Source organism: Gopherus flavomarginatus, chromosome 3, assembly GCF_025201925.1.
Source record: "Gopherus flavomarginatus isolate rGopFla2 chromosome 3, rGopFla2.mat.asm, whole genome shotgun sequence".
Lineage (NCBI taxonomy): Eukaryota > Metazoa > Chordata > Testudines > Testudinidae > Gopherus > Gopherus flavomarginatus.
The window spans coordinates 194,101,832-194,126,394 of record NC_066619.1 but is presented as its reverse complement, the minus strand read 5'-3'; the positions used below and the strand labels follow the sequence as shown (position 1 = coordinate 194,126,394).

Here is a 24,563-nt window from a genome sequence, read left to right as displayed (position 1 = left end):
ACAGTTCCAGTGACCGCCATGAGCGGTAAGAAGGAACTGAGGGGGTGCTGGGTGGGCTGGGGTATATATCCAGTGCCACGAAGGTGCCACTCCAGGAGGCTCCACATCTGACCTATCAGGTGTTGTGAGGGTAAAAATTCTCTGACGATCGTGCATGCAGCATGCGCACACCTAACTGGAATGAATATGAGCAAGCATCCAAAGAACTATTGTCGTATGTAAAGTAAATAAGGTTTTTAAAATGTTTAAGAAGCTTCATTTAAAATTAAATAAAATGCAGAGGCCCCTGGACCAGTGGCCAGGATCTGGGCAGTATGAGTGCCACTGAAAATTGGCACACATGCCATAGGTTGCCTACCCTTGCCTTAGAACTATAAGCAGCTTAGGAAAGCCATTCTAAACCATCTTGGATTTTTCTCATGTCGCAAACTATTAGAGTTATGGTGGTGTAGCTTTCTTACAAACTTGTTGATGTACTGTCTTGTAATTCAGCTGGTTGTCTTACTCTCTATCCTCCCTAAGCCCCCCTCCATAATGTGACTTGCAGGTCATCAAGCCCCCTTCTTAACCTTCAAAACAAACCGCAGAAGATCAACACTGAAAGCAGGCATTTGTGTGAATATATAATTGTTTTGTCACACCACTGAAAAATGGTACACACTCCTGCAGTTTTCTTACTGCAACATGGCTAAGTTTACAGGTCCAGCAGATTTAGTTACGTTTTCATATCAACAAACACTGACAATGCATTTTTTACAAATCAGCTTAAAAGCTGGATCTTGACCGTGCTACTTCATGCCATGGCTGTCAGCTGCCCCTTGCCTGCCAACTTCTCTCTTCCACTCTCATTGCTGCTTGTATGTTCTGGAGGAAGAGCCCCTGCATGTAGTCCCTCCAGAAGTTATCAGATCGATGATTTGCTCATGCACTGTAGCTTTACTTTCCAAGAAACATAAACATGATGAGATTCAGATAAGACAATTTATACTCTTGTCCCTCAAAAGATCCAATAGACATTCTGCAATTGAAACATTTCTAAAAGTGTCACAGATGAGATTCACCCAGTTCAATACCATCTACCCAAACTTGGATCATAGCTTTAGTTAATGACTAACAACTGAATCTGCACTCTGAACTGCACCTTATTGCTATTACAATTTATCTACATTTACACCACCTTTCCTCAGAGGATCCCAAAACCCTTGGCCATTGATGTTTGAAAAAAATGTTTACTATCATGATGTACAACTAAACTATTTCACTTCAAAACAGACCTGCCTTGTCAATGTCAGGTATAAGCTATACTTGTAATACTGATTTGAGTGTTGGGAGAAATGAACTGAGGTTAGTCCTTAAATTTCAACACCATACACAGGTTTGGTGTTCAATCATAGTATTGAAGTTTAATTTAAAGGAAATCAGCTACTAGTCACTGAGGCCAAGAATTTGAGATCCTTATAAAAATCCCTTTTTGAATTTTAAGACTATCCAGAATTATCACGAGAGTGAGTGAGTGTGTGTGTGTGTGTTCGTTCGTTCTTGCACCTTCTTCTGAAGCATCTGGGTTTGGCCATTGTCAGAGACAGGATAGTGGACTAGATGGACCTTGAGTCTGATCTACTATGGCAATTTCTATGTTCCTTCTAATCTCTTTATGGCAAGGAAGGTCAAATTACTTCTCAGTAATGCTTATGTCAACCTAATTTTCAGAGGGTTCAAGTAAACAGATGTTTAAATGCCTGCAGCAGTATATATATATGTAACTTTTTCCCCATATTTGTTGAGCTTGCTAAAGTAAGTAGGTTTTATTCATGCCCAGTACTCAAGATAACTGTTCTTGGAAGAATTACCTTGTCATCTCCTCTTAAAGCTGTATTAGAGCGATACACCCTCACCATAAACTTTATAAAACAGGTAGTCTGGGACCGTTCCAGTGCACTCAACAAGTCAGTTGTAGAGTAACTCAACTTTGCCAGTGCAGACTGGATCCCAGTTGAAAATGAGTTACAAAAGCACAAGTTATGAGTCTTATTTTTTTTCCTACTCCCAAGGAACAGAAAGAGAGACCTTTCTAAGCAAGTTCAAACTGAAGTCATTTTAAAATCAGTCATGCAAGGGCGAGTTTTAATTCAGTGTTTAATTTTAATTCAGTACATTTAGATCACAATATTGTACCAAGCTGTTTTCTACTTGTGTGGCTGGTGGCAGGCAACCCCAGCAGAACCATCCTTGTTGCAATGGTAATTTAGCAGTGAAGTTGGCACTGGTTATAGTGGCTTTATAAGAAAACATCTTATCAAAGGAAAAGGTCTTAGCTTTATGTTTGAACCTTTTACTTATTAAACTTTAAATAGCATTGTTGTTAATTATATGTACAAGGCATGACAAAGCCGTGGTATAGATCTCAATAATGTGGATAGGACGGATAGAAGAGGGTAAATTCCAGAAAGGATGATCAAGTGACAGTTTTTCCACTCTATTTGCTGATTTTTGCCTTAGTCATACATATTTATGTAGCAAGCAGAAAGAAAAAATGAAGGTGAGAGAGGAAGATACAAACGGGGAAATGTTCTATGTTTCCCTACAATTGGTAGTATTAATCGATTTTGAGATCACTGCTTGGAGCAGCTCCCTGCTGAAGAATGTAGTACTGTAAGAATTGATGGAAGATGAAACTTTATTTTCCACCACAGAGGAAACAGATACCCTTTTTATTCAGGATGCCACCATGGAATGTGTTGCATGGGCTCTGTTTTTCTCTCAAATTCGTTTATCAGCGGTGTAATGGAACTCAATATTGCAGCACTTGATGCATCTAGCTATGCAGTACTTGGATGTTTTCAAAGGCATCTAAGACAGAAGGAAACAAAGATGGATTCCTGAATTGATTCGTTCTAAGATATTTTCCTGCTTTTCTCTTGTGCTTTCTTTTTGGGTGTTGGAACTTCAGGGGAAAGCACAGACAACCTATTCTGCAATTTTTGTTCCCAATGAAATTTGGTCTGCTTCTCGTGTGAAAAGTCTCACCCTTTGCATTTTGGCTAGCTCCCAGGGACCACTTTATTTATCTGGTGACAACTATGTCATCTTTTGTATCAAGTCTCCTCTCCTTTGTATCAAGTTTACCCTGAGGCACACTAGGTGATCTTCTGGCAGGAAAAGAGCCTGCTTGGCTTTGACATTTAGACTTCAGCTTCTTATACCATGTATGCTGTGACCGTCATTGTCTGATTGAACCAAGTGGTCCTTCCTCAGGTGATACTGGACATCTCGAAGAGCCAACCCAACTGCTGCTATCTCTAGGTTCTGAAGTCCTCCTGACCTTGACCATGTTCTGTGTATTGTGATGCCCTTGGTGTGGTCCTCACCTTGAAAGACTGGTGTCGATACTGAGTATTTTGGGGTCCAGAATAGGAAGGTGGGCTCCTACTATCAGTGGGGGCGCTTTGGTACCACCAGCTGAAGGAATGAATTATTCTGGATGACTGTTTCACTTTTCTCTGCATTTCTTGCTGGAAATGGTTCCAAAACTTGAATCCCAGCAGTTCTCAATACGTTCCTGTCCATGAAGTATGCTCTATGCATGAAAGAACATATAGAAGCTACAGGTAAAGATGGATGGATGACACACTTGGTTCCATGATACTTCAAAGATTAGTGCTGGGATCTTAAAAGCCTTCTTTACATAGGGAAAATTACTTTAGCTTGTCTTGCCTTGCAGGTGCACAGTCCTCCGTGAGCAGATCAGAGAGCTCTTTGTTTATCATGAACCACTGTGCCTGAAGGATTGATCGGGGTGAAGCTTTGAACAGAGACGGTGTGGCGCTGTCTCTAGTAACCTCAGCTAATGTGTGTGTGGGGAGACAGAGACCCAAACAAGCCATATCGATTGAACCCCCTGGCAGAGTGAAGGTGATGGAGTGCCTCTTGGCTTTTGGCTTGCCCTGTTTTGCCGGATGAAGAGAAAACAAATACAGAGAATGAGTTTAGAGGGTGATCCCATTCACACAGCAGAGCCCAGAATGGAAAGAATGAGGGGAGAAAAGATTTTGCTCCCTGCTGACTCACAATTAGCTATGAAAAGGCAGGAACACAGAACTGCCTGTCTACAGTACCAGAGGCACAGAAAGTGGCATGAGGGTTGAACAGCATGGCCAAAACTCAGACCCCTATGGACAAGGCTGAATTGCCTTCAGTATTTGCAGAAGAGGTGTAGTCCAAATATCTTGGTCTGAAGGAGGGGTCAGGATCTATACATCAGCACCAGTCTCAGAGTCAGTTAAAAAGTTTCCAAGGTATTTAAGTTCCTGAAAGCCCGGCAGATTAAAACACAAATATGGCAAAGCATCTTACATTTCACAACATTTACAACATGAACTACACTATTTGCATATACAAGGATAAGTCTGTATCCATGAAAAGCATGCATATAAGTGGTGCTGAATGCATTACATGGAAAAAATCAATAGTAAAAATTGCCCTTCCTATTTTAAGAGGAGGGTTAGAGAAAAAGTAGCCCCCCTAAAGGCCACAATTATACAAAGTGTCAATCATTAAATTCCACAATACGAAAAAAGATACAATTTATACTTTCACTTAATGATGATATTCTGTAATTGAAATATTGCAAAGAAGGCACTGACTTTTTAGCCTGTGGTCAATTTTTTCATTGCTTTAAGGTCCATAAAAGCATTTGGGCACTCTCTCATCTATACCATTAATGCAGGTGGCTTGAACTTTATTTTGCAAGTGATGAATTGCAGTCCACAACAGCTGTCAGCATAACCTTTGTTGTTGGTATTCTGAAGTCAAGTAGTAATGCATTTTGTACTACTGGATTTCCTGATACTAAGCACTAATATATAATGCATTAGCACTTAATATACAATCAAAGTCCACCCATCAGCAGTGACACATTAACAGTGGAACTGAACAGCATATTAAATCAACTCTGAACTGCACCTCTCTCTTCATCCAGTAATTTACAAAGTCCAACACAGACTGGTTAAAATATTCACACAACTGTTTTTCAAAACATTTTATTGCATTATATTTGGTACCTTATGTTTGACAAAGGAAATTACATATGTAACTGCAGGAATAAGAAGCTGGTCTGTTATTTGAAAAAAAAAAAAAAATCTTGGGCCCCTTAAAAGTTACAAAGTCTTGAGTTTGCCTGAAACAACTGAGCAAGAAATATATTCTTAGAAATGTAGGGCTTCAAGTATTACAAACCTGTGACACTGTGTAAAAGTTCCAGAGGTATCTAAACTGCAGCACTTGTTTTTCTCTGCATAACGTGAACAAGGCCTGCTGAGGTTTTAAACTATTAGTCTCTTGATCAGTCATAAAATGGTAGTCAGGAGTTCGCTCTTTGTAACTTCAAGCCACAGTATGTTCTCATTTTGTTTTCACTCTATGTGAAAAATGCACACTATCTTTCTAATTAGTTGGTGCCACATCACAGTGCATAATTTCATTTGGTTCTTGCATTACAGTTTTAACAAGTTTGGCCAAACTATGCTATGAGGTTCATCTCAAAACCAGCAGTGTTCTTTCTTTTCAAGTTTAATTAAAATGAAGAGATTGTTCTAACTGGTTCCTTCAGTTAAAAACTGTGGTGCAAGAACACTAAACTGATCGTGTACAGTGAACTTCGGAGACACAACAAGCTTACTGAACACCCTATGTTTCTTAACTCTGCTTGGTATCTGTATGTTCCGTCTCTACAACATCACATGTATGTTGTAGGTTTCTCTGTAAATAGTGATTCACAATGAATACTTCCTATGAATAGAATCATCTCCATATCAAAATCAGTCAGATGCTAAAGCCTCAACAACTCTTTGTGCTCAGTGAAAGAATCCAGTGCTAGAACAGCGTTTTTGCTGTCTGAGATAATAGTAATCTCACAAGACAAATTTAAAGTAATATTTCTGCCACACACCTGCTCTGAGGGTTATGAGCCTCCAGATTTCATATAAATTAGTTTAAAAACATGGGGTAGGTAGGTAAGGATAAGGGTTTTTTTTTTCTTCAATTTTAGCAGCTTTTAATTTTTCTTAAGAAACTGAACAACCTATATCCAGTAATATGTTAGATATTTTATATATATACTTTGTCAGCAGGATAAAAAAAGTAAAACTATTTGAAGGCAACATTTTTACTCCTTCCTTTCTCTGTGTAAGTTAGAACAATTCAGCAGGTGCGTGACAAAAATATTATACACCAGATATGGACCAATGTTATTCCATTCTCTCTCTTCTTTTTTTAAACAAAGTTGTTCATATTTCATTGGCCAGTTCTTCAGTTTCTGCAGAACTATCTCCATTAACTGTGATCTTCATATCCTCTTCATATCCAGGGGGCATGAAAGCCAAAGCATAAGGGAAAAGCTTATGACAATTCGCTCTGTAAGTTTCAGCTGCTTCTTTACAGTCTCCCAGGCTACCATCACTCAAAGCTTCTAATACCTCCATACAAGTCTAATTAAAACAAAAACAAAGTGTTAAATCTTCTTATAAATATTTATCTATGACACTCATTAAAAGATAATACTTCTGAATATATAGTTATTTTCTAGCTTCTGCCCTACTCTCAAATGTGTATTTTTTTAAATAAATACATATACAGAACATTATACATATTTGAGAAAGTTGTACGAACATTTGTAGACTTAGTTTAAGGGCACAGATGCAAAAGCCTTCTTATAGCACATTGTAAAAATACTAAATTTACTCTCTAGAGTCAAAGTATCAAGTAAAGTGAAGTTTCTAGCCCTACTAGTTGCAGAGAGTCTTTTAACACAAATAATTATCACTTCACTTTGTTGACTTTGCTGGCAGAAAAAACTGGAAGAGCATCAAAGTGTCAACACCACACAATTCCAGAGGTCAGCAATTCCAGTGATAAAGCATATGATTTAAATTTTGTTTCTAGCTTTACCTACACAATGATTCTAGATGAAACCAGAAGTATTGTTTCCTAAATATTTGAACTGTACAATTATGAAGACACCTTGATAACCACACAGGGAAAAGATACAGAAGAATGACAGTATAGAGAAAACTGTGGAGAACTGTTTGCAAATTATAAAGCCATCCACTAAATAAATAAAACATCTGGAAGGTATAACAGGTGGAGCATTCATAATTCTAAGACATAACACTGGTGGCAAAAATCTAGATTTGTATTATGAGGCTGAATTCAAGCAATAATTCTTTATGAGTATTTGAAAACTCCATGTAGTTTCCCTACATTTGTTAAAAAGGGTAAATGGGATGACTTGGGTAATTATAGGCCTGTCAGTCTGACATTGATCCTAGGCAAGATAATGGAGCAGCTGATAATTAATAAGGAGTTAAAGGGTAATATAATTCATGTCAATCACCATGAGTTATAGAAAGTACATCCTGTGAAACCAATATGATATCTTTATTGATGAAATTACAAGTTTGGTTGATACAGGTAATAGTGTTTACATAATATAGTCAGGCTTCTGATATCACACAATATTGTGATTAAAAAACTAGACTGATATAAAATGAACATGGCACACACTGAATGGATTAAAAACCGGCTCACTGATAAGTTTCACAATGTAATTACAAAAGGGGAATCATCAAGTGGGTGTTTCTCCAGTGGGATCACACAGAGACTGGTTCTTAGCCCTATGCTACTTAACATTTTTATCAATGACCTGGAAGAAAATAAAATCATCACTGATAATGTTTCCAGATGACACAGAAATTGAGGGAGCGATAAAAATGAAAAGGATGGGTCACTGATTCAGAGTGGTCTAGACCTCTTGATATACTAGATGCAAGCAAACAATATGCATTTGACTATGGCTAAATATAAATGTATACATCTATGAACAAAGAACGTAGGCCATACTTACAGGATGGGGGACTCTATCCTGGGATGCAACGACAAATAAATTTGGGGGTTGTGGTGGATAATCAGGTGAACATGAGCTCCCACTGTGATGCTGTGGCCAAAAGAGCTCACAGAATCCTGGGAGGCATGAACAGGGAATTCTTGATAGGAGTAGAGTTATTTCACCTCTGTACTTGATATTGGTGCAACTGCTGCTTGAATACTGTGTCCAGTTCTGGTGCCCACAGTTCAAGGATGCTGATACTTTGGAAAGGGTTCAGAGAAGAGCCACAAGAATGATTAAAGGATTAGAAACCCTGCTTTATAATGATAGATTCAAAGGGTATGTCTACACTGCCATGAAACATCCATGGCTGGCCCATGCCAGCTGACTCAGGCTTGAGGGGCTTAGGCTATAGAGCTGTTTAACTATGGCATAGATCTTTGGGCTCGGGCACCTCAAGAGGGGGAAAGGTCCCGGAGCCTGGGCTCCAGCTCAATGGTCTACAAAGCAATTAAAGAATTCTCGAACTGATCCACTCTCTCTGCAGGCTGCAGTCACTGAAAAGAATAAGGATCTTCATGTGAGTTCAAGATTACACAAAGTAGCTCAAAATCCAATTTCTATTTACTGCTAATTGTTGGAACTATTAGGCTATGGGTATTTAAGATGTGTGACTTCCTGATAATTAGTGGCCTTGGATGATGAGAATACTGTAATTAATCCTACCCTTCAAGTGGCTATTCAGTGTATTCTTAGTCTGTTTTTAATGCAAGCAATCATTAAGTCACTAAAATTCAGAATCAGACTTCCCTTCACTGGTTAAGAAAATAGTACCACAATGCTGGAAAGCATCAACTCCTCCATGTGTAGCTAGCAGTTCTGTAAAGAGTATTCTCAAATTATCAATGAAAAACATTTTCTATTTTAGGACAATTATACTGAAAAAACTCAACTCCACAGCTAGTCTACTATACTGGGAATAAGAAACTGTTGACGTGATGCTGATAAATGGTTTATTTTTAGTTTAACATGAAACAGCATTAAGTTCTATAGTAAGTATATGAATTCCGCTGTAGAATACCTGAGTTTTTTCTTCCTAGAATGTGAAGAGACAGGTCTGCTACAACAACTGATGGACACTGATCTCAGTAGTAAGAAAGGAACTGGACAGCTGGCAGCACAAGAGGCACTTGGGTTCTGCTGCTGAGGTTATATACAATGCTAGAACCTAATGGCTCAGCTTTTTGAGCTATGGGCATTTCAGTCAAGCACTAGAAGCAAGAGCCAAGGAGCATACTGAAAAGGGAACAGCCTTTGAAGAATCACATTTTCTAGTAAGTGCAGGAGTGCTGGAAATTTTTTTGCATAGAAGGGGTGCTGAGAGCCACCGAACCAAAAACTGTAAACCCTGCATATAATGGAAACCACTTCAAGCTAGGGGGTGCTGCAGCACCCCCCTCACACCTCTAGTTCCAGCAACTATGAGTGTCAAGTGTCTAGTAAGTGTCACTAGCATTGAAAGATAGAGGAGAAAAGAGGAAATTCAGAGGAATTAATCCAGACAGTTTTGATCTCTCCATTCTGATTTGTTTAAAATAGCTGCAATTATAATGACCTTTATCTGAGGTCCCAATACTAGATTTTCAGTCATCAGATACACATTGTCCTAATTCTTTCCTATATTATTTCTTCCTGAAAGAGAGAGAGAATTTCACAGATTCCAAGTCCATATGCCCCTAGAAAGGCAGGATAAAATATTCCTAAGTCTGTGGCAAAAACAGTTAAGATGGGAAAGAAGCTATTTTAACAGTTTTTATGACTGACAAAAGGATCCTAAAGTCAGGATTTCTGCCCATCTGCAGAATACCATTAAATACACAGATTATGGATGTACCAACTGTCTAATACAATCTAAAACTTCCCAAACAACCAAAACGATATCGCTTACAGAACCAAAAAGTTTAAGGGGGCTAATACAGCAGGGAGACAAAACACAGGAACAACACTCCTGGTGCCAATTCTCTAGAAGAGACAAACTCAGGTTCCAAAAAAATCTCCACTCTTTACCTGAAGATTCCTGTTGGTAAGAGATTCATCGAGGGATGTTGCCAGCTCCACTGCTCTTTTCTGACTGGAAGGATCCAAATAGTATACCATTTTGGCAGCTACAAGAGAAAAAAAATTTTCTTCAGCATAACATCGAGTCAAACAAGTCTATATTACACAAAATAAAGATTGCACAGCTCTGAAAAAAAATGGGTTACTGAGTTCTAGATCAAAGTTCAAAACTGGCACAAAAGGATTACCAATTGGAGTCTTATGTTCAATGTTCTCCATATTAGAGTAAACAGATGGGTGCACTATGTCTATTTTTAAATACATACGATTCTACATAAAACAAATTAAGATTGGCAAACTTGGTTGTGGTTTCAAAATACAAAATAGGCACAGAGAATGTACTAACCTCTAAATGCTAGTGGTGGCCCCTCTAGATCAAAGCTGAGGCACAATGTCAGGGCTGTGTTGGGAATCCTGCATCACCACAGCCCATGTTGTAATGCAGCAGCCACTAGAATATGTAATCACCATTGGGAAAGGGTGCTATAGTAAACCATGACTTGAAAAATGAGGACACCTAATAACTGGATGACAAACTACTAGGCAGAAGTAAACATGGAAGATTAAGAAGGAAAGTTCTACCACAGGTGCTGGAACTAGGGTTGGTGAGGGTGCTGGCCTCAAGTAGTAACAACAACCCAAATACATGGTTGCCACCTTCAGCGCCTCCACTATAAAAATTGTTCCAGCACCACGGGGTTCTACTGGTGAGGTCAAGGGAATAATGCCCTGATGAGAAGGCCAACTCTTTATGCCACTCTGCAGGAAAAGTGGAGGTTTGTATGCTTCAAATTACTGTCTGCACCTTGGAGATGTTTCACCCGCACTAAACATTTTAACACATTTTAGGAAACCTGCATTAATATAATACTATGGTTGACATTTCAGACATACATGAAGAAACTCAAATTTGGCTTCCCACAGCTATTACAAATCATCCACTTTTAGCATTTCTATCATCGTGTATTGTGTTAACTTTAATGCTTTAATAAACTACATTAAAAGAATATTAAATATTAAAAAACTACATTAAAAGAATGTTTCCTTTCAAAAGTCAACCACTCAAAGCACTCAAAAGTTCCAAATTGACAGAATCCATGCTGCCCATGCAACCTTAGTTTGGCCTCTTGTGCATATACATAATAACCATTTATCAAGATTATATTACATTTTCCTCAGGACCCCTGCTTCATACAGTAAATGAGTATTTATTCAGTATTTCAGTTTATCCTCCTCAAAAAATAAGGGACCTACCACACACTGAATGTAAATCATCTAAATCCTGCACTGAATAAAAAATTATTAATCTCCTGGTGAGTGTGTATCCTGAGTTCACCATACTATCTGAGTACTTCACAAACAATGAATTTATCTTTCCAACACCCCTGTGAGATTAGGTGGCATTCATACAACTTGGGAAATAAGGCACAAAGAGATCAAGGACAAAACTGTTGTAACTAAAAACAAAACAAAGCACCCCTTAAAAAAAGAAATTCCATCACATGGAATCACACTGATCCTCATCTTGGGTCATCAGAAAAGACTGAGACCTTTAGACATACAGCATGGACATCCACCTCTTCAGCTAATGGTGTAACTGGTAGCAATACAGTAGACTGTTATTGTCTATATGGAACAGCCACTAAAGGGGATGAGACACTTTGCCAGTGAGTTTCACAGCTATTCGCTGACAGAAGAAGAATATACAGACTCAGGACACCTGGCTGGAATTCCTGGTTAAGTGTGCGTGTTTTCTCTAGTGGCTACAGACTATTCTACAGGTTCCTGCCCTACTGGAGCCAATCAATTCAGACAATGTTTGAGTCAAACTGCAGCAGAAGATCTTCCGTGACACATCAACACTTATGTTGAGAACTCTACATTGCAGATCTACAGTAGAGATGGTAGCTGCCTGAATCTTTAAGTGCAGCATATTTAGACTACTGGACCCACTATTATTTATCTCTTTTGATCAAATACCACTTGTTGCCAATACCATTTGCAGTTGTAATCTCTGATTTGCAACAAATTTAATCCAACAATTTCAGAAACAGAAAACCAGCATTGAAGAATCACTTTGATTTTAAAATCAATGAATTATTGCTAGAATTAGGAAGAAAGCTTGCCGATATAGTGTTTCACCTTATTAAGTTTTTCCATTTAATGGGAACTTCCCATCCCCAGGATATTTTAAATTTAATGAATCAAAAATATACAATTCTTTTGTAAAGTGTCATTCATATAAACCGTATCCCAAAACATTTTACAGAGTTAAACAGTTAGCATTAAAAGATCTTTCATGACACTTCACTTATGCCAGAAATGTCTATGGGCCAGAGGTGATACGAAGATTTTTTACACAGTGCAGCCAAGAATTGAGGCATACAGGGAGACTATTAAGATATATATATATATACACATAGGCAAGGAGAAAAAGTTGTTTTCAACTGAGAATTTAAATGGATACAAGAAAGCCATTCCAGATGGAAAACGCAGCCTATCACACCTACAGTGTGGGAACAGAGAGGGGCCAATGCTATGAGAGCACAGGAAGTGGGAAAGAGGAAGAGAAAGATAAGGGTTCTTGAGGTAAATCCACAGAAACAGGAAACAATTTAGAAATAACAAAAACAAAAGTACCTGATAACCTATGGGGTAGTGAGTCATAGTTCTTTTTAAGGAAAGCTTCATTGAAGTTCTTTGGATTAGTTGCCCCAAAAAGCCGATTCATTTCTTGATTTAACACTGTTCTAACTGTATCAGGTAGATCTTTACTTTCAGATACTATTGGGTAAAAAAAGAAAAAAATCTTTTAACACAAATATGGATACTTTCTACCATTAATCACAGCAAAATATAATTGACTTGAATAATATCACCCGCCATTTTTATATTAGTGTAATTGAAAGAAATCAGTGTCAACTGAAAATTCATTAAGATGAAGAAAGGTAAATAAGCAAGACATTCTATTTTTTCCTCTTTATACTTTATCACTAACAAGACTTTACAGACAAAGCATTGCAAACTGTGCTTTTACAGATTATATTGAGGGTAAAGGTCACCATTATAGAGATGCCAAATACTATAACAATTGCTGGTACCCAGAAATTGACAAAAATAATAGCGATTTATTCTACAATAACTGGTTCTTTGAGATGTTGTAGGCAGTGTGGATCCTACTGTACAATGTGCATACATCTCATGCACCCAAGACCAGAAATTTAAGTAGCAGTGTCTGTCAAGGGCGCACATGTTGTACAAAGACATAAAGCAGTGGTCCCCAACCTTTCCGTGTGGCGGGTGCCGGACGACTAGCCTCCGAAATGCCGCTGAGAAGCGGCAACACCTAGAAGCATCGCCACTGAAATGCCCCCAAGAAGTAGCGTCATCAAGAGGTGTCACTGCTGAAATTTCGGCAGCAACACTTCTTGACGTTGCCACTTCTCGGTGGCATTGTGGTGGCTGCCTGTCCAGCGGCCAGTAGGCGGGTGCATATAGATGCCCCAGCTGGTGCCATGGCACCCACGGGCACGGCGTTGGGGACCCCTGGCATAAAAGGTGGGGCAGCTACGACCCTCCCTCAGTTCCCTCGCAATTCGAAGCCAGTGACAGCTAAAGACACCGAAAAGCGGGGATGGAGGGCAGGTTATGGAGACCTACACTGACTACAACATCTCAAAGAACCACAAATACTGTTGGGTAAGTATCATTCTGTCTTCTTTGAGCATGGTACAAGATGGAAATGCATTGCGCAATCCACTTGAAGACTCTCTGTGATGAGATGGCTTGGCCTTTGGATGGACCAGAACAGGCCACAAAGAGGAAGGGAGACAGCTAAAATGGATCAGGTCCTATTAAAGTAATATAGTAAATGCTCTGGACGTGTGTCCAACATGTGTAGTTTCTTCTCTCCTATTGCGTGAGATTTCGGGAAGAACACTGGCAAAGTAAGGTACAAATCTGAGACTACCTTAGGTATGAACTTGGGGTGCAGTCTTAGCACCGCCTAGACCCTTTGGAAGGATGTGCAAGCAGATATCGAGAACACCAAGCACTAGAGCAGATTGTTTAGCCCTAGCTTCTCAGCGCAATGGAGCTGAAGACCTGGCAAACTGTTTTTGATCCCAAGGGGGAGGGGGCGGCACACAATACTGATCTCTCCATCCCTGTTGCGGGTAAGGATCCTTGTCAAAGTATGGGTTACTGTATGGATGTGGAGGGGAACCCTGCACTGATGAGGAGACTGACTGAAGGTCTCCATCCTCCTCCTTGGTGTCCTCCAATGGGGAGGCGGGGTAGAAAAAGACAGAAAATCTTGCAGTACTGGGAAGCAATGATAAGCCAAAGACCGGGGTCTCAATACTGGGAGTCATTCAGTACCTCTAAGAAGTGGGGACTCTGGATCATCTAAACCTGGCATGTCTCTGGATTAGCAGAATCCCTGCAGTACCAAGTGGGTCAGTACTGATGCAGCAGTTGAGGTGGACAATACCTTTGATCTGGAGCCAGGACGAAGCGCCTGGTGCTTCAATTTTCCTGTGACTGACGGTGCCAAGTGAGAAGACACTGATGGTAAGTCTGATATAGATGGTGCCATTCTAAAGGAATGTATGTCCTGGGCTTCCCTGTCCTTCACAGACAATACTGGAGGGCCTGCTAGAGCTGTGCTTCTCAAAAGCACTCCGGGATTGCCCAGATCTGCTGGAAAGTCCAGAGAAAAGTCCTTCGTTTCCAGAGTACTGAGCCGAGCCACTGAGGGCTCCAACACCATAGACTCAGTGGGAGATTGGGGCCTTTTGGGAGCCAGCTCTTTGTGGTGGGAGACCAAGATGCTCTTCTTTGGAGCTTTCCCAGAGTCCTCCGAAATTCTGCCCCTCTTAGGAGAGACCTGGCTGAGGTCGAAGGGGCACTGGATCAGGGAAGAGACAGATGAACGGCGTGTGTGCGTACTCCTGTTCTGACTCAGAAGTGGGTCGAAGGGAGCACTCCATCATCAGAAGCCTCAGTTTGGTCTCCTAAGTCTTCTGTGCTCTAAATTTGGGAGCTAGGAAAAAGTTACAGTCTTGGGACATATGGGACTCTTCCAAGCAACGGATACACTTAGAGTGGCTCTCGTTGACTGGAATAGCCTCCTGACAACAGAGGCAGCATATTAAACCTGGCTAGCAAGGCATGCCCAGCCAGGCCAAATAAGCTCCCCAGAAAAAGGGGAGAAAAAATCCCCAAACCTCTCACGACTAACAACATTAACTAGAAACACTAAAATAAAGGAAAAAAAAACTGTAGAACACACTAAAGCACAGCGAAGGCGGACATACTAAAGTTCCACCTCACACCAAGAAGAAACTGAGGGCGGTTTGCCAGCACAGCTCTATATACCATTGGTGTGCGGCATGCATATACATAGGCTGAACAGAGCTGCTAATGGAAAATCTCCGATCAAGGGATCAAGAGGCACAAGCACACCTGAAGTGCAGCATCCAAAGGGAAACTACTCAAAGAAGAACTGACTGTGATTCCGAGATATTATGTCCAAAGTAGGCCATGAGGTACCCGGGAGCTCACGTGAATGTCTACAGCAGATCCAACAACCAAAAATCTGTCTCAGTCAGTAAAGAGCTATCAGGATTATTGTAGCATGATCTCTCCTGATCTTGGATGCTATTTTGAAGATCAGGGGAATTTGTGGGAAGACAAGAGGAGTCCTTGATACCACCAAAGAAAGGTGTCCAGCAATGGTCCTGGCCTCATGCCTCCTCTGGAGAAGTCTGTCATTTGGTGTTGTCCTTTGTGGCAAACAAGTCTACTATAGTAGCCCCTCATTAATGAAATATGGGATCTATGGCAAATTTCTTCATTGGCCACTTGTGGTTGGTCACTGCATGTCTAATTAAGAAGTCTGCCAGGCCACTGCTGGGAAGTGGGATGCTCAGAGCCATGTTGATGACTCCACTTCCAGGCAGACAAAGCATGATCAAGCTCCTCCCTGCTTATATAGTACATCTTGGATGGACTGTCGGGACCTGCACCATTGTGCACTCCTGCAGAACAGGCAGAAACACACTGCATGGCAGCCTGATGGGTCTCATCTCCAGGACTTCTATTCATAACTTCAGACTATCCTGAGACCATGTCCCTTGCAACTGCAGGTGGCTCAGGTGAGCACTCCTGGCTGTCCCTGAAGCATCTGTGATGTGTGTCAATCAGGGAGGGGACAGAGAACAGGATCCCTTAAACAGCTCCCCTGTTTTGCTGCTGGTCTTTTTTGAGAAAGCAGGGATGTAGATTGGGACCCTTTAATAAACTCATTAAAGTGTAGGAGTGCTGAACCTTTAACAAAAAAGAACTTTTCTTCTAACTCTTCGCTCAGGTATCTCAACTTCAACAACTATTAAATACAGCAAATAAGCAATTCTTCTCTCTAAACAAGACCAGAGAGTTTCCAATGTAAAAAAAAAAAAAAAATCAATTAAAGAAATAAAAAGCCTCTGTTGACCCATCCTCATCTTCTTCCATCCTGCTGAAAGTACAGATATCCATTGCCCTATCCTCCCACATCCTGCTGGAAGTACAGATCCACAGGACCATCACCTGTTCCTTGTCCCACACATTCAACCGTTTCTAAATTCACCTAGACTCTTTCACCAAAGTAGACTTTGGCCATATAGTACTCCAAGCTACATTTTGTTAAAGCACACCTCCTCACTTGAGAAATTGCCTGCCTATTATATAACTGTTCTGCACTTCCAGCAGGATTGGAGGAGAGGTAGGATTCCAACAAACTTCTTAACAGCATGCAAATTAGCCTTTAGGTGTCCTAAAAACATCACAGAAAAGCAGATGTGCACAATCCCAATTTTTCGTCCCCCCTTTGCTGATCACATCTAAAAAGTTTGTCAGCAGAAGTTAATCAGGGCCATTGAAAAACTGTATTAGTGGACAGTCCTTTTGTATGTTTCAATATATGGATAAGGGCCCAGAACACAGGAGGCTTTCCTAAAAATATTTTACTGAACAGTTTAACAGTATTAACCTGAACAAGTCATCAGTAATGTAAGGTGTAGCATGTTAACATTTTAGTGCAACTTTGCCTTAATAAAAAGTTAAAAAAAAAAAGTTGCAGAATGTTTTCTTCTTAACAAATAGGAAGAGTTAGGTGTTGAGTATACATTTTATACAAAATTCATGAAGACATGTTATGGTATAAAGTTATAGTGATATGAGTTTCAGATGGCCATGTTAGTCAACTACTCACAATTGCCAAGAACTAGCAAAACTACTCCCAAGTTACGCAGGACATACAACATCCCCACAAAATCTTTTTATACCACCAAACACAAACAAGTACTTTGGCTATGCCACATTTTAAAAAAAAACAAAACAAAAAACAAACAAAAAAACCCACACCTCTCTCCAACCCAATATCCGTTTAACTGCAAAATTAATTGCCTTAGGTACCATTGCCTTAGAATGGGGGAAAAAATAACTAAAATTATCAAAGGGTTTTCTAAAAGTTAGAAAACCACATTAGTTAAAGGGATAATGTCAACATAAGTTTGTGCCAAATTTTAAGTTCTGAAAAAACAATCTTATTTTTTAAACAAAGTAGTATTCTTATGGAGCATTTGTAACCCAAAGGCTGCAGCATTATGAACATGAAAGGAAAAGGTTTACCAGAAGGTAAACCTATATTCACTAATTATCCTAGCTGTGAGAAATGCAAAAAGGCCTCAGAACTTACATAGCAGCAAGAAAATTTGACTTAAAATTCCTTACTTTTAATAGCACTGGTCAATAACTTTGTTTACAGAATTTGATTTTTAATATCACAGGGCTCCTTTAAGTCACTCTGTAGTAGTCAAAACTGTACTGTTAATCTAGCAACATGAAGTTATTCATTTAAAGAGCATTCTAATGTATGTACATTTGATATTAAATATTTTGAATTAATTGTGTTGATAGTTTGTAAATAGAAACAGATGACCACAAAAGATATATATGCCATCTGCAGCTATTACTCCTGCGGGAATTCTGCACCACTGCACACATGCAGTATTCATGTCCCTGGCAAAATTTGTTTTCTCCGCAGAAAATACATTCTTCTGCCCACCAGAGGCTGCTGTGGCACGAGACCAGAGGGCAGTCGCTCCCAGGCGGAAGCAGCCCTCCGTGGATATGTAGAAGAGATGAGACTTCACTTCTTACAGCACTCTGCCTGTGAGACCAAGTGAGGAGGGATAGGATATGGGGGGATGAACAGGGGCACATGGGACTGCTGGGGGCGAGAGGGGGTCACAGATGGGGATTCAGAACAGGTAGTGGGGGACAGATGGGTAGGAGCTGAATGGGAGTGGGGTGCAGGGACACCTGGGGATGGGGGCAGATGTGTCTGACTGAAAGAGGCTAGGGGTCAGCCACAATCTGCATTGGTGAGGTTCCCCAATTCCCTAGCAATTCCACCCCCCAACACCCAACCCCAACTCTTCCATACTTCTCCCACACGCACTCAACAATCCTCCAAGTTCACTTCTAAGCTTCTTCCCAGCAATTACTTTCCTCTCCCTCCATTACCTCTGACCTCCTAATTCTGCTCCCCCCCCCCCCAAGTCTTTGCACTGCTTCTGAGAGGTGTGGGAAATACTTTTCTGTATTGTGGTTTGAATGAATTATTACTCAAAGTTGTGTACAGTAACTCCTCGCTTAAAGTTGTCCTGGTTAACCTTGTTTCGTTGTTGATCAATTAGGAAACATGCTCATTTAAAGTTGTGCAATGCTCCCTTCTAACATTGTTTGGCAGCCACCTGCTTTGTCCACTGCTTGCAGGAAGAGCAGCCCGTTGTAGCTAGCTGGTGGGGGCTTGGAACCAGGGTGGACCGGCAGCGTCCCTATCATCTCCCCCATCAGTCCCTGCTCCCCTAAGTTCCCTGTGCAGCAGCTGCCCAGCAGGCTAGCAATTGCAGCTGTCCCTCCCTCCCCATTGCCATGAGCTGCTCCTGCCCTCTGCCTTGCATCTGCTCCCCAAGACTCCTGCTTGCTGTGCCGGGGAGCAAGAGGGGGGCTAATGTCAGGGTGCCCCCCTCTCCCCTGCTTCTCACTTACCCCATCTTCCATAGAGCAGGGGACACACACGACAGGGCTCAGGACAGAGGGAGCTTGCTGGCAGCAGCAGCTGCGGTCTCAGCAAGCTAATCTAATTAACAAGGCAGTGTACTTAAAGAGGAAATGCGCACAGTGTGTGTGTCTGTCTCTGTCTGTATGCTTTCTCCCCTCCCTCCATTCCTGCTGCCTTGCAGACTGTTAGAGTTAACCCTTGAGGGCTTAGCCAATAGCAGCAAGGTATTCCCTGGAAAATATCCCACCCCTTGACTCCTTAACTCTGTGTGTGTGTTTGTGTGTGTATAAAAAATATAGTCTTTTGTCTGGCGTAAAAAAATTCCCTGGAACCTAACCCCCTCATGGACATTAATTCTTATGGGGAAATTGGATTCAATTAACATTGTTTCGTTTAAAGTCGCATTTTTCAGGAACATAACTACAACGTTAAGTGAGGAGGTATTAATATGCCTAATAAGAAAACTATTTGTCAAAAAACATTTCCTGAATCTTTTTTGTTGTCTGTATTGTTACAGACATACTTCTTGACAGATATCATAGATTCATAGGACTGGAAGGGACTTCAAGAGGTCATCCAGTCCAGTCCCCTGCACTCATGGCAGGACTAAATATTATCTAGACCATCCTTTATTCTGAAATAAATTACTAAAATAATTGAAACTGGCATGATAATATTGTGTAATTTTGACAAATAAAATATGTAAAATTTTGCAGAATTTTTAACATATTGTGCACAGAATTTTAAAATTTTTGGCACAAAATTCCTCCAGAAATACTATATGTAGAGATATATATGATAGATACATACCACTGCCAAAGAGGTGAATCATACACTCATGAAGCCAAGGATGACTGGAGTCAATAGCAAATGCTCTCTTCACAGACTGCAGCATCAGAAGAAATTTCTCTGTGAATGAAATAATGGTGGTGGCTGGTTATAGAACTCTCTCTGAAAATCTTTTAAATGAAACCATCAAATTAAGTTTTAGATGTTAAGATTGAGAATGATAATTTTATTTGAAATGTCAATGACCAGATCAAAGATGGATGTATTACCATTGCTTCTTTTGCAAGTAATTTGTCCCTACTTCATTAAAGTTAGTGAGTGAATTCAGACACAAGCTATTCAAACTAAAACAATGTTTTGGGGGGAGGGATAGCTCAGTGGTTTGAGCATTGGCCTGCTAAACCCAGGGTTTTGAGTTCAATCCTTGAGGTGGCCATTTAGGGATCTGAAGCAAAAATCTGTCTGGAGATTGGTCCTGCTTTGAGCAGGGAGTTGGACTAGATGAACTCCTAGATGACTTAGATGTACAAAAGTTAAGCAATTAAAATTTTTAGTTTGGACATCAATTGAATATCTTGTTCTTTTTGTAGTGTTTCATATTACTGTACTGGTAGTACAATTTATCTCAATACTGTACAATATGGCCAAATTAAGGTTGTTGTGAGAAGGTACTGCAGATTTCAGTTTTGTGCATGGCAGAAATGCCAAAGGGTATTCAAATCACACTTCTTTTTCTTGGCTGGAAAGACATCATCATCATCAGAGGTATCAGTGCTGAAGTCACTAGAGAAGCAAGTGTAGATAACGCTGACGTGGTCTGTGTCGCAGCATTCTAAGCAGTAATATGATATTTGTTATTCAGTCTGGACCCAACAGGAGGGAAGAGATCACTGCCCACAACCCCTCAGTGAAGGGCCCTGACCTAAGTGCCCTTAATAACCATACTGATCAGAAACGGATGTTAGGAGCATATCTCATTTTGACTTATGAGTGTCCTGATCCAACACAGTGAGGATCTTTCTGCTAGAAAACACATCGAAGTGAAAGGAATCTTATTACCTATGTTTACATAAGAACACAAGCCTGAAATCAATTAAAAACTTAAATCCAAATGTAAAAATCTGCATGCCTTTAACTTGCTGTGATGCAGTAGGGACTGTCTGTGTGGGGAGTGGGAGAGCAGGGGAGGACTTTAGGGGATGGACAATGCCAGGGCCTGTAACCTGAGCTAGGTAAGGGAGGGGAAAGGTCAACACCTTTGCCCGGGAAGGGGACAAAGGAAGGGGGTGGCAGGAGGGAAGCAGTTTGAGTTTGGGCTTGGGGCTGGATGGGCGGAATTCAAGGTATCCTAGCTAGGATCCAAGCACCCTGAAAGCCCAGAAGGACTCGGTGGAGGGGTCCTGACTGTGCTTGCAAGCCCTGCTGTAACCTGTGTTCCTGTTGTCCAATAAACCTTCTGTTTTACTGGCTGGCTAAAAGTCACTGTGGGTCCCAGGAAAAGGGGTGCAGGACTGGACTCCCCACACTCCGTGACAACTGGTGGCAGAGGTGGGATATACTGCACCCCGTGGACGGCGCTTCCTGCAGTAAGTGACTGGGGAGCAGTAAAACGAAGGGGTGATTAACCCCTGGGAGTGTGTGCCCAGTGAGAAGGACTTTGCAGTAACAGGGTCCCCCGGGGGATTGCAGCGAGCGGTCCCAGGGGCGAAGGAGTCTGTAGCTCGACCCTGGCAGAGAGGTGGTGACCTCAAGAAGGGCTGGTGCACTAGGGGTTCCCCTGGAAACCATGGGAAGCGGCGAGCACCCCAGCCTGTGAGTGGCCAGCAGGAAGATGTATGCCAAGCGGCGCAAGTGTGACCTGCTGAAGCTGTGCAAGCAGAGGGAGCTGCGCTCGGGGAGGCTCAGCAAGGACCAGCTGATTGCCCAGCTGGAGGAGAGAGACCGCATAAATGAACGGAGCCCTGTCTCTAAGGGAAGCAGCCGAGCAGATGCAGCGCAGGCACCAGGGTCTGTCCCCGCTGGGAGTGGTCAGCCGGCGGACGAGGGCTTCCCGAGACCCCCCTTTCCTAGGCCTAGGGGAAGGGCGAGGAGGAGCCCAGTGTATACCGAGGGCACCGTAACACCCCCGGCCAGCAGGGGATCCTCCCGGCGAAGCTCACCCCCCAGCAGGGAATCCTCCCGGCGACACTCGGCATCCCTAGAGCGGATGTGGCTGGAATATGAAAGGGAGCTAAGACGGGAGGAGCTCGAGTTAAAGAGGCAAGAGCTGGAGGAGAAGGCAAACCAGCGTAAACATGAGGAGAACCAGCGTAAACATAAGGAAAACCAGCGTAAACATGAGCGGAAGGAGAAGGAGAAGGAGAAACAGCGTAAACATGAGCTGGACCTGGCCCAGCTGAGGAGCAGTGAGGCCCTGGCTGCGGTGAGTAAGGGGGAACCCAAGCCTACAAAAAGCTTGATAAGCACTTGCTGCCCCGGCGTAAGGAGGGGGAGGACATAAATACCTTCCTGACAGCCTTTAAAAATGCCTGCGAGCTGCACAGGGTTGACCCTGCAAACAGGATCGCAGTTCTCACCCCGTTACTGGACTCCACAGCCGTGGAGGTGTACAGCCAACTAAAAGGGGTGGAAGCAGCGGACTACAAACTGTTCAAACAGGCCCTGCTCCGCGAGTTTGGGCTGACTCCTAAGATGTACCGGAAAAAGTTCCGAAGCCAGCATAAAACCCGTAAAATCACATACCTACAACTGGTCAACCGGGCGCAGGGGTATGCCCGCAAGTGGACAGCTGGGGCCCAAACTAAAGAGGACTTGCTTGACCTATTCATGCTGGAGCACCTGTACAAGCAGGGCCCGTCCGACTTGAGACTGTGGTTGATGGACCAGAAGCCGGAGAACCCACAGCACGCAGGCTAGCTGGCCGACCAATTTGTGGACAGCTGGGTAGGGGATGGCAGGGAGGAGTCTCTAAGGAGCAGGCCTGCCTCAACGCAGAGAGAAAGTCATCATGGGACCTCCCAAAGGGGGCCTATAAAGAATCCCCCCAAAAGGGGAACATCCAGCGTCAGGTCCCTCCAACCACTCAAGGGGACCCACAAAACATGGGCTGCTATCGCTGTGGCCAACGAGGCCACATACGGGCCCAGTGCCCCAAGCTCAGGGACAGACCAAGCAGACCCAACCCGCAAAGGGTAGACTGGGTAAAAACCCAATCAAAGAAGAGGCTACATTCCCAGAAAAGGGGGGCTGGCAACATACCACCTGTGAATGCTCCAGGCTCCGGGTTTTTGGTTTACCGGGTGGGCGCAGGGCTGCCCCTCCGAAAAAAGTGCATTGTTTCCCTGAAGGTAGATGGAAGGAATGTCACTGGGTACTGGAACACGGGTGCAGAGGTGACGCTGGCCCGGCCCAAGGTGGTGGCCTCAAATCGAATGGTGCCCAACACCTACCTAACCCTAATGGGCGTGGGCGGAACCCCATTCAAGGTGCCCGTGGCAAGGGTACACCTAAAATGGGGGGCCAAGAAAGGCCCCATGAATGTGGGGGTACACCAATATTTGCCCACTGACGTGTTAATGGGAGGGAACCTCAAAAACTGGCCTAGTAACACCCAAAGTGCCCTGGTCGTGACTCGTAGTCAAAGTCGGCAAAGGGCACTGCACCCCGACCACGGGGAAGGTACTCGACCCAAGGTGCAGAACCCTAACCCAGGGAGCGGGGAACGCCCAGGGGCACGGTTCAGAGAGGCTGCGGCCTCAGACCCAGCAAGCAAGAGAGAGCCGGTCCCCATCCCTGTCCCAGCTGCTAAGTTCCAGGCCGAGTTGCAGAAAGATCCCTCCTTGCGGAAGCACAGGGACCGGGCTGACCTTAGTGCGGTACAGACCATGAGGAGAGGTTGCAAGAAGAGGTTCCTGTGGGAAAAGGGGTTCCTGTACCGAAAATGGGCTCCCCCAGGGGAAGTAGAGTCATGGGGGATCAGGAGGCAGCTGGTGGTTCCCCAGAAGTTTCATCACAAGCTGCTGTACCTGGCCCATGACATCCCTCTCGCAGGGCACCAGGAAATCCGGTGCACCAGGCAAAGGCTGCTACAGAACTTTTACTGGCCTGGGGTCTTTACCCATGTCCGACAGTACTGCCAATCTTGTGACCCCTGCCAAAGGGTGGGAAAGGCCCGGGACAAGGGAAAAGCGGCTTTGAGGCCTTTACCCATCATAGAAGAACCTTTCCAGAAGGTGGCCATGGACATAGTAGAACCCCTCAGCAAAACGACCCGGTCGGGGAAAAAATACATTCTGGTGGTGGTGGATTTTGCCACTCGCTACCCCGAGGCGGTGGCCTTGTCCTCTATCAAAGCAGACACAGTGGCAGATGCGCTGCTGACAATTTTCAGCCGGGTGGGGTTCCCCAAGGAGGTCTTAACGGACCAGGGGTCCAACTTCATGTCGGCCCTGCTCCGGTCCTTATGGCAGAAATGTGGGGTCCAGCACAACTGGGCCTCAGTGTATCACCCCCAGTCCAACGGGCTGGTAGAAAGGTTCAACGGGACGCTGAAGATAAACTAAAAACATTTATGAACCAGCACCTGCAGGATTTGGACAAGTACTTACCTCACCTGCTGTTCGCGTACAGGGAGGTACCCCAGGAATCTACCGGGTTTTCACC

The 24,563-nt window shown here is 42.8% G+C and overlaps 1 protein-coding gene across 1 annotated transcript in view; it reads right to left on the bottom strand.

Moving 5' to 3' along the window:
* Positions 1-5,023: 5,023 nt before the first annotated feature.
* The window catches only part of NAA15 (N-alpha-acetyltransferase 15, NatA auxiliary subunit), a 60,979-nt gene continuing 41,439 nt past the window's right edge, over positions 5,024-24,563 (bottom strand). Inside the window, exons 17-20 of the mRNA XM_050946323.1 lie at positions 19,923-20,021; positions 12,641-12,784; positions 9,950-10,047; positions 5,024-6,485 (exon numbers count right to left, since the gene is read on the bottom strand). Coding sequence (XP_050802280.1) covers positions 6,285-6,485; positions 9,950-10,047; positions 12,641-12,784; positions 19,923-20,021 — 542 coding nt within the window. The 3' untranslated portion in view covers positions 5,024-6,284. The remainder of the gene's footprint in view (positions 6,486-9,949; positions 10,048-12,640; positions 12,785-19,922; positions 20,022-24,563) is intronic.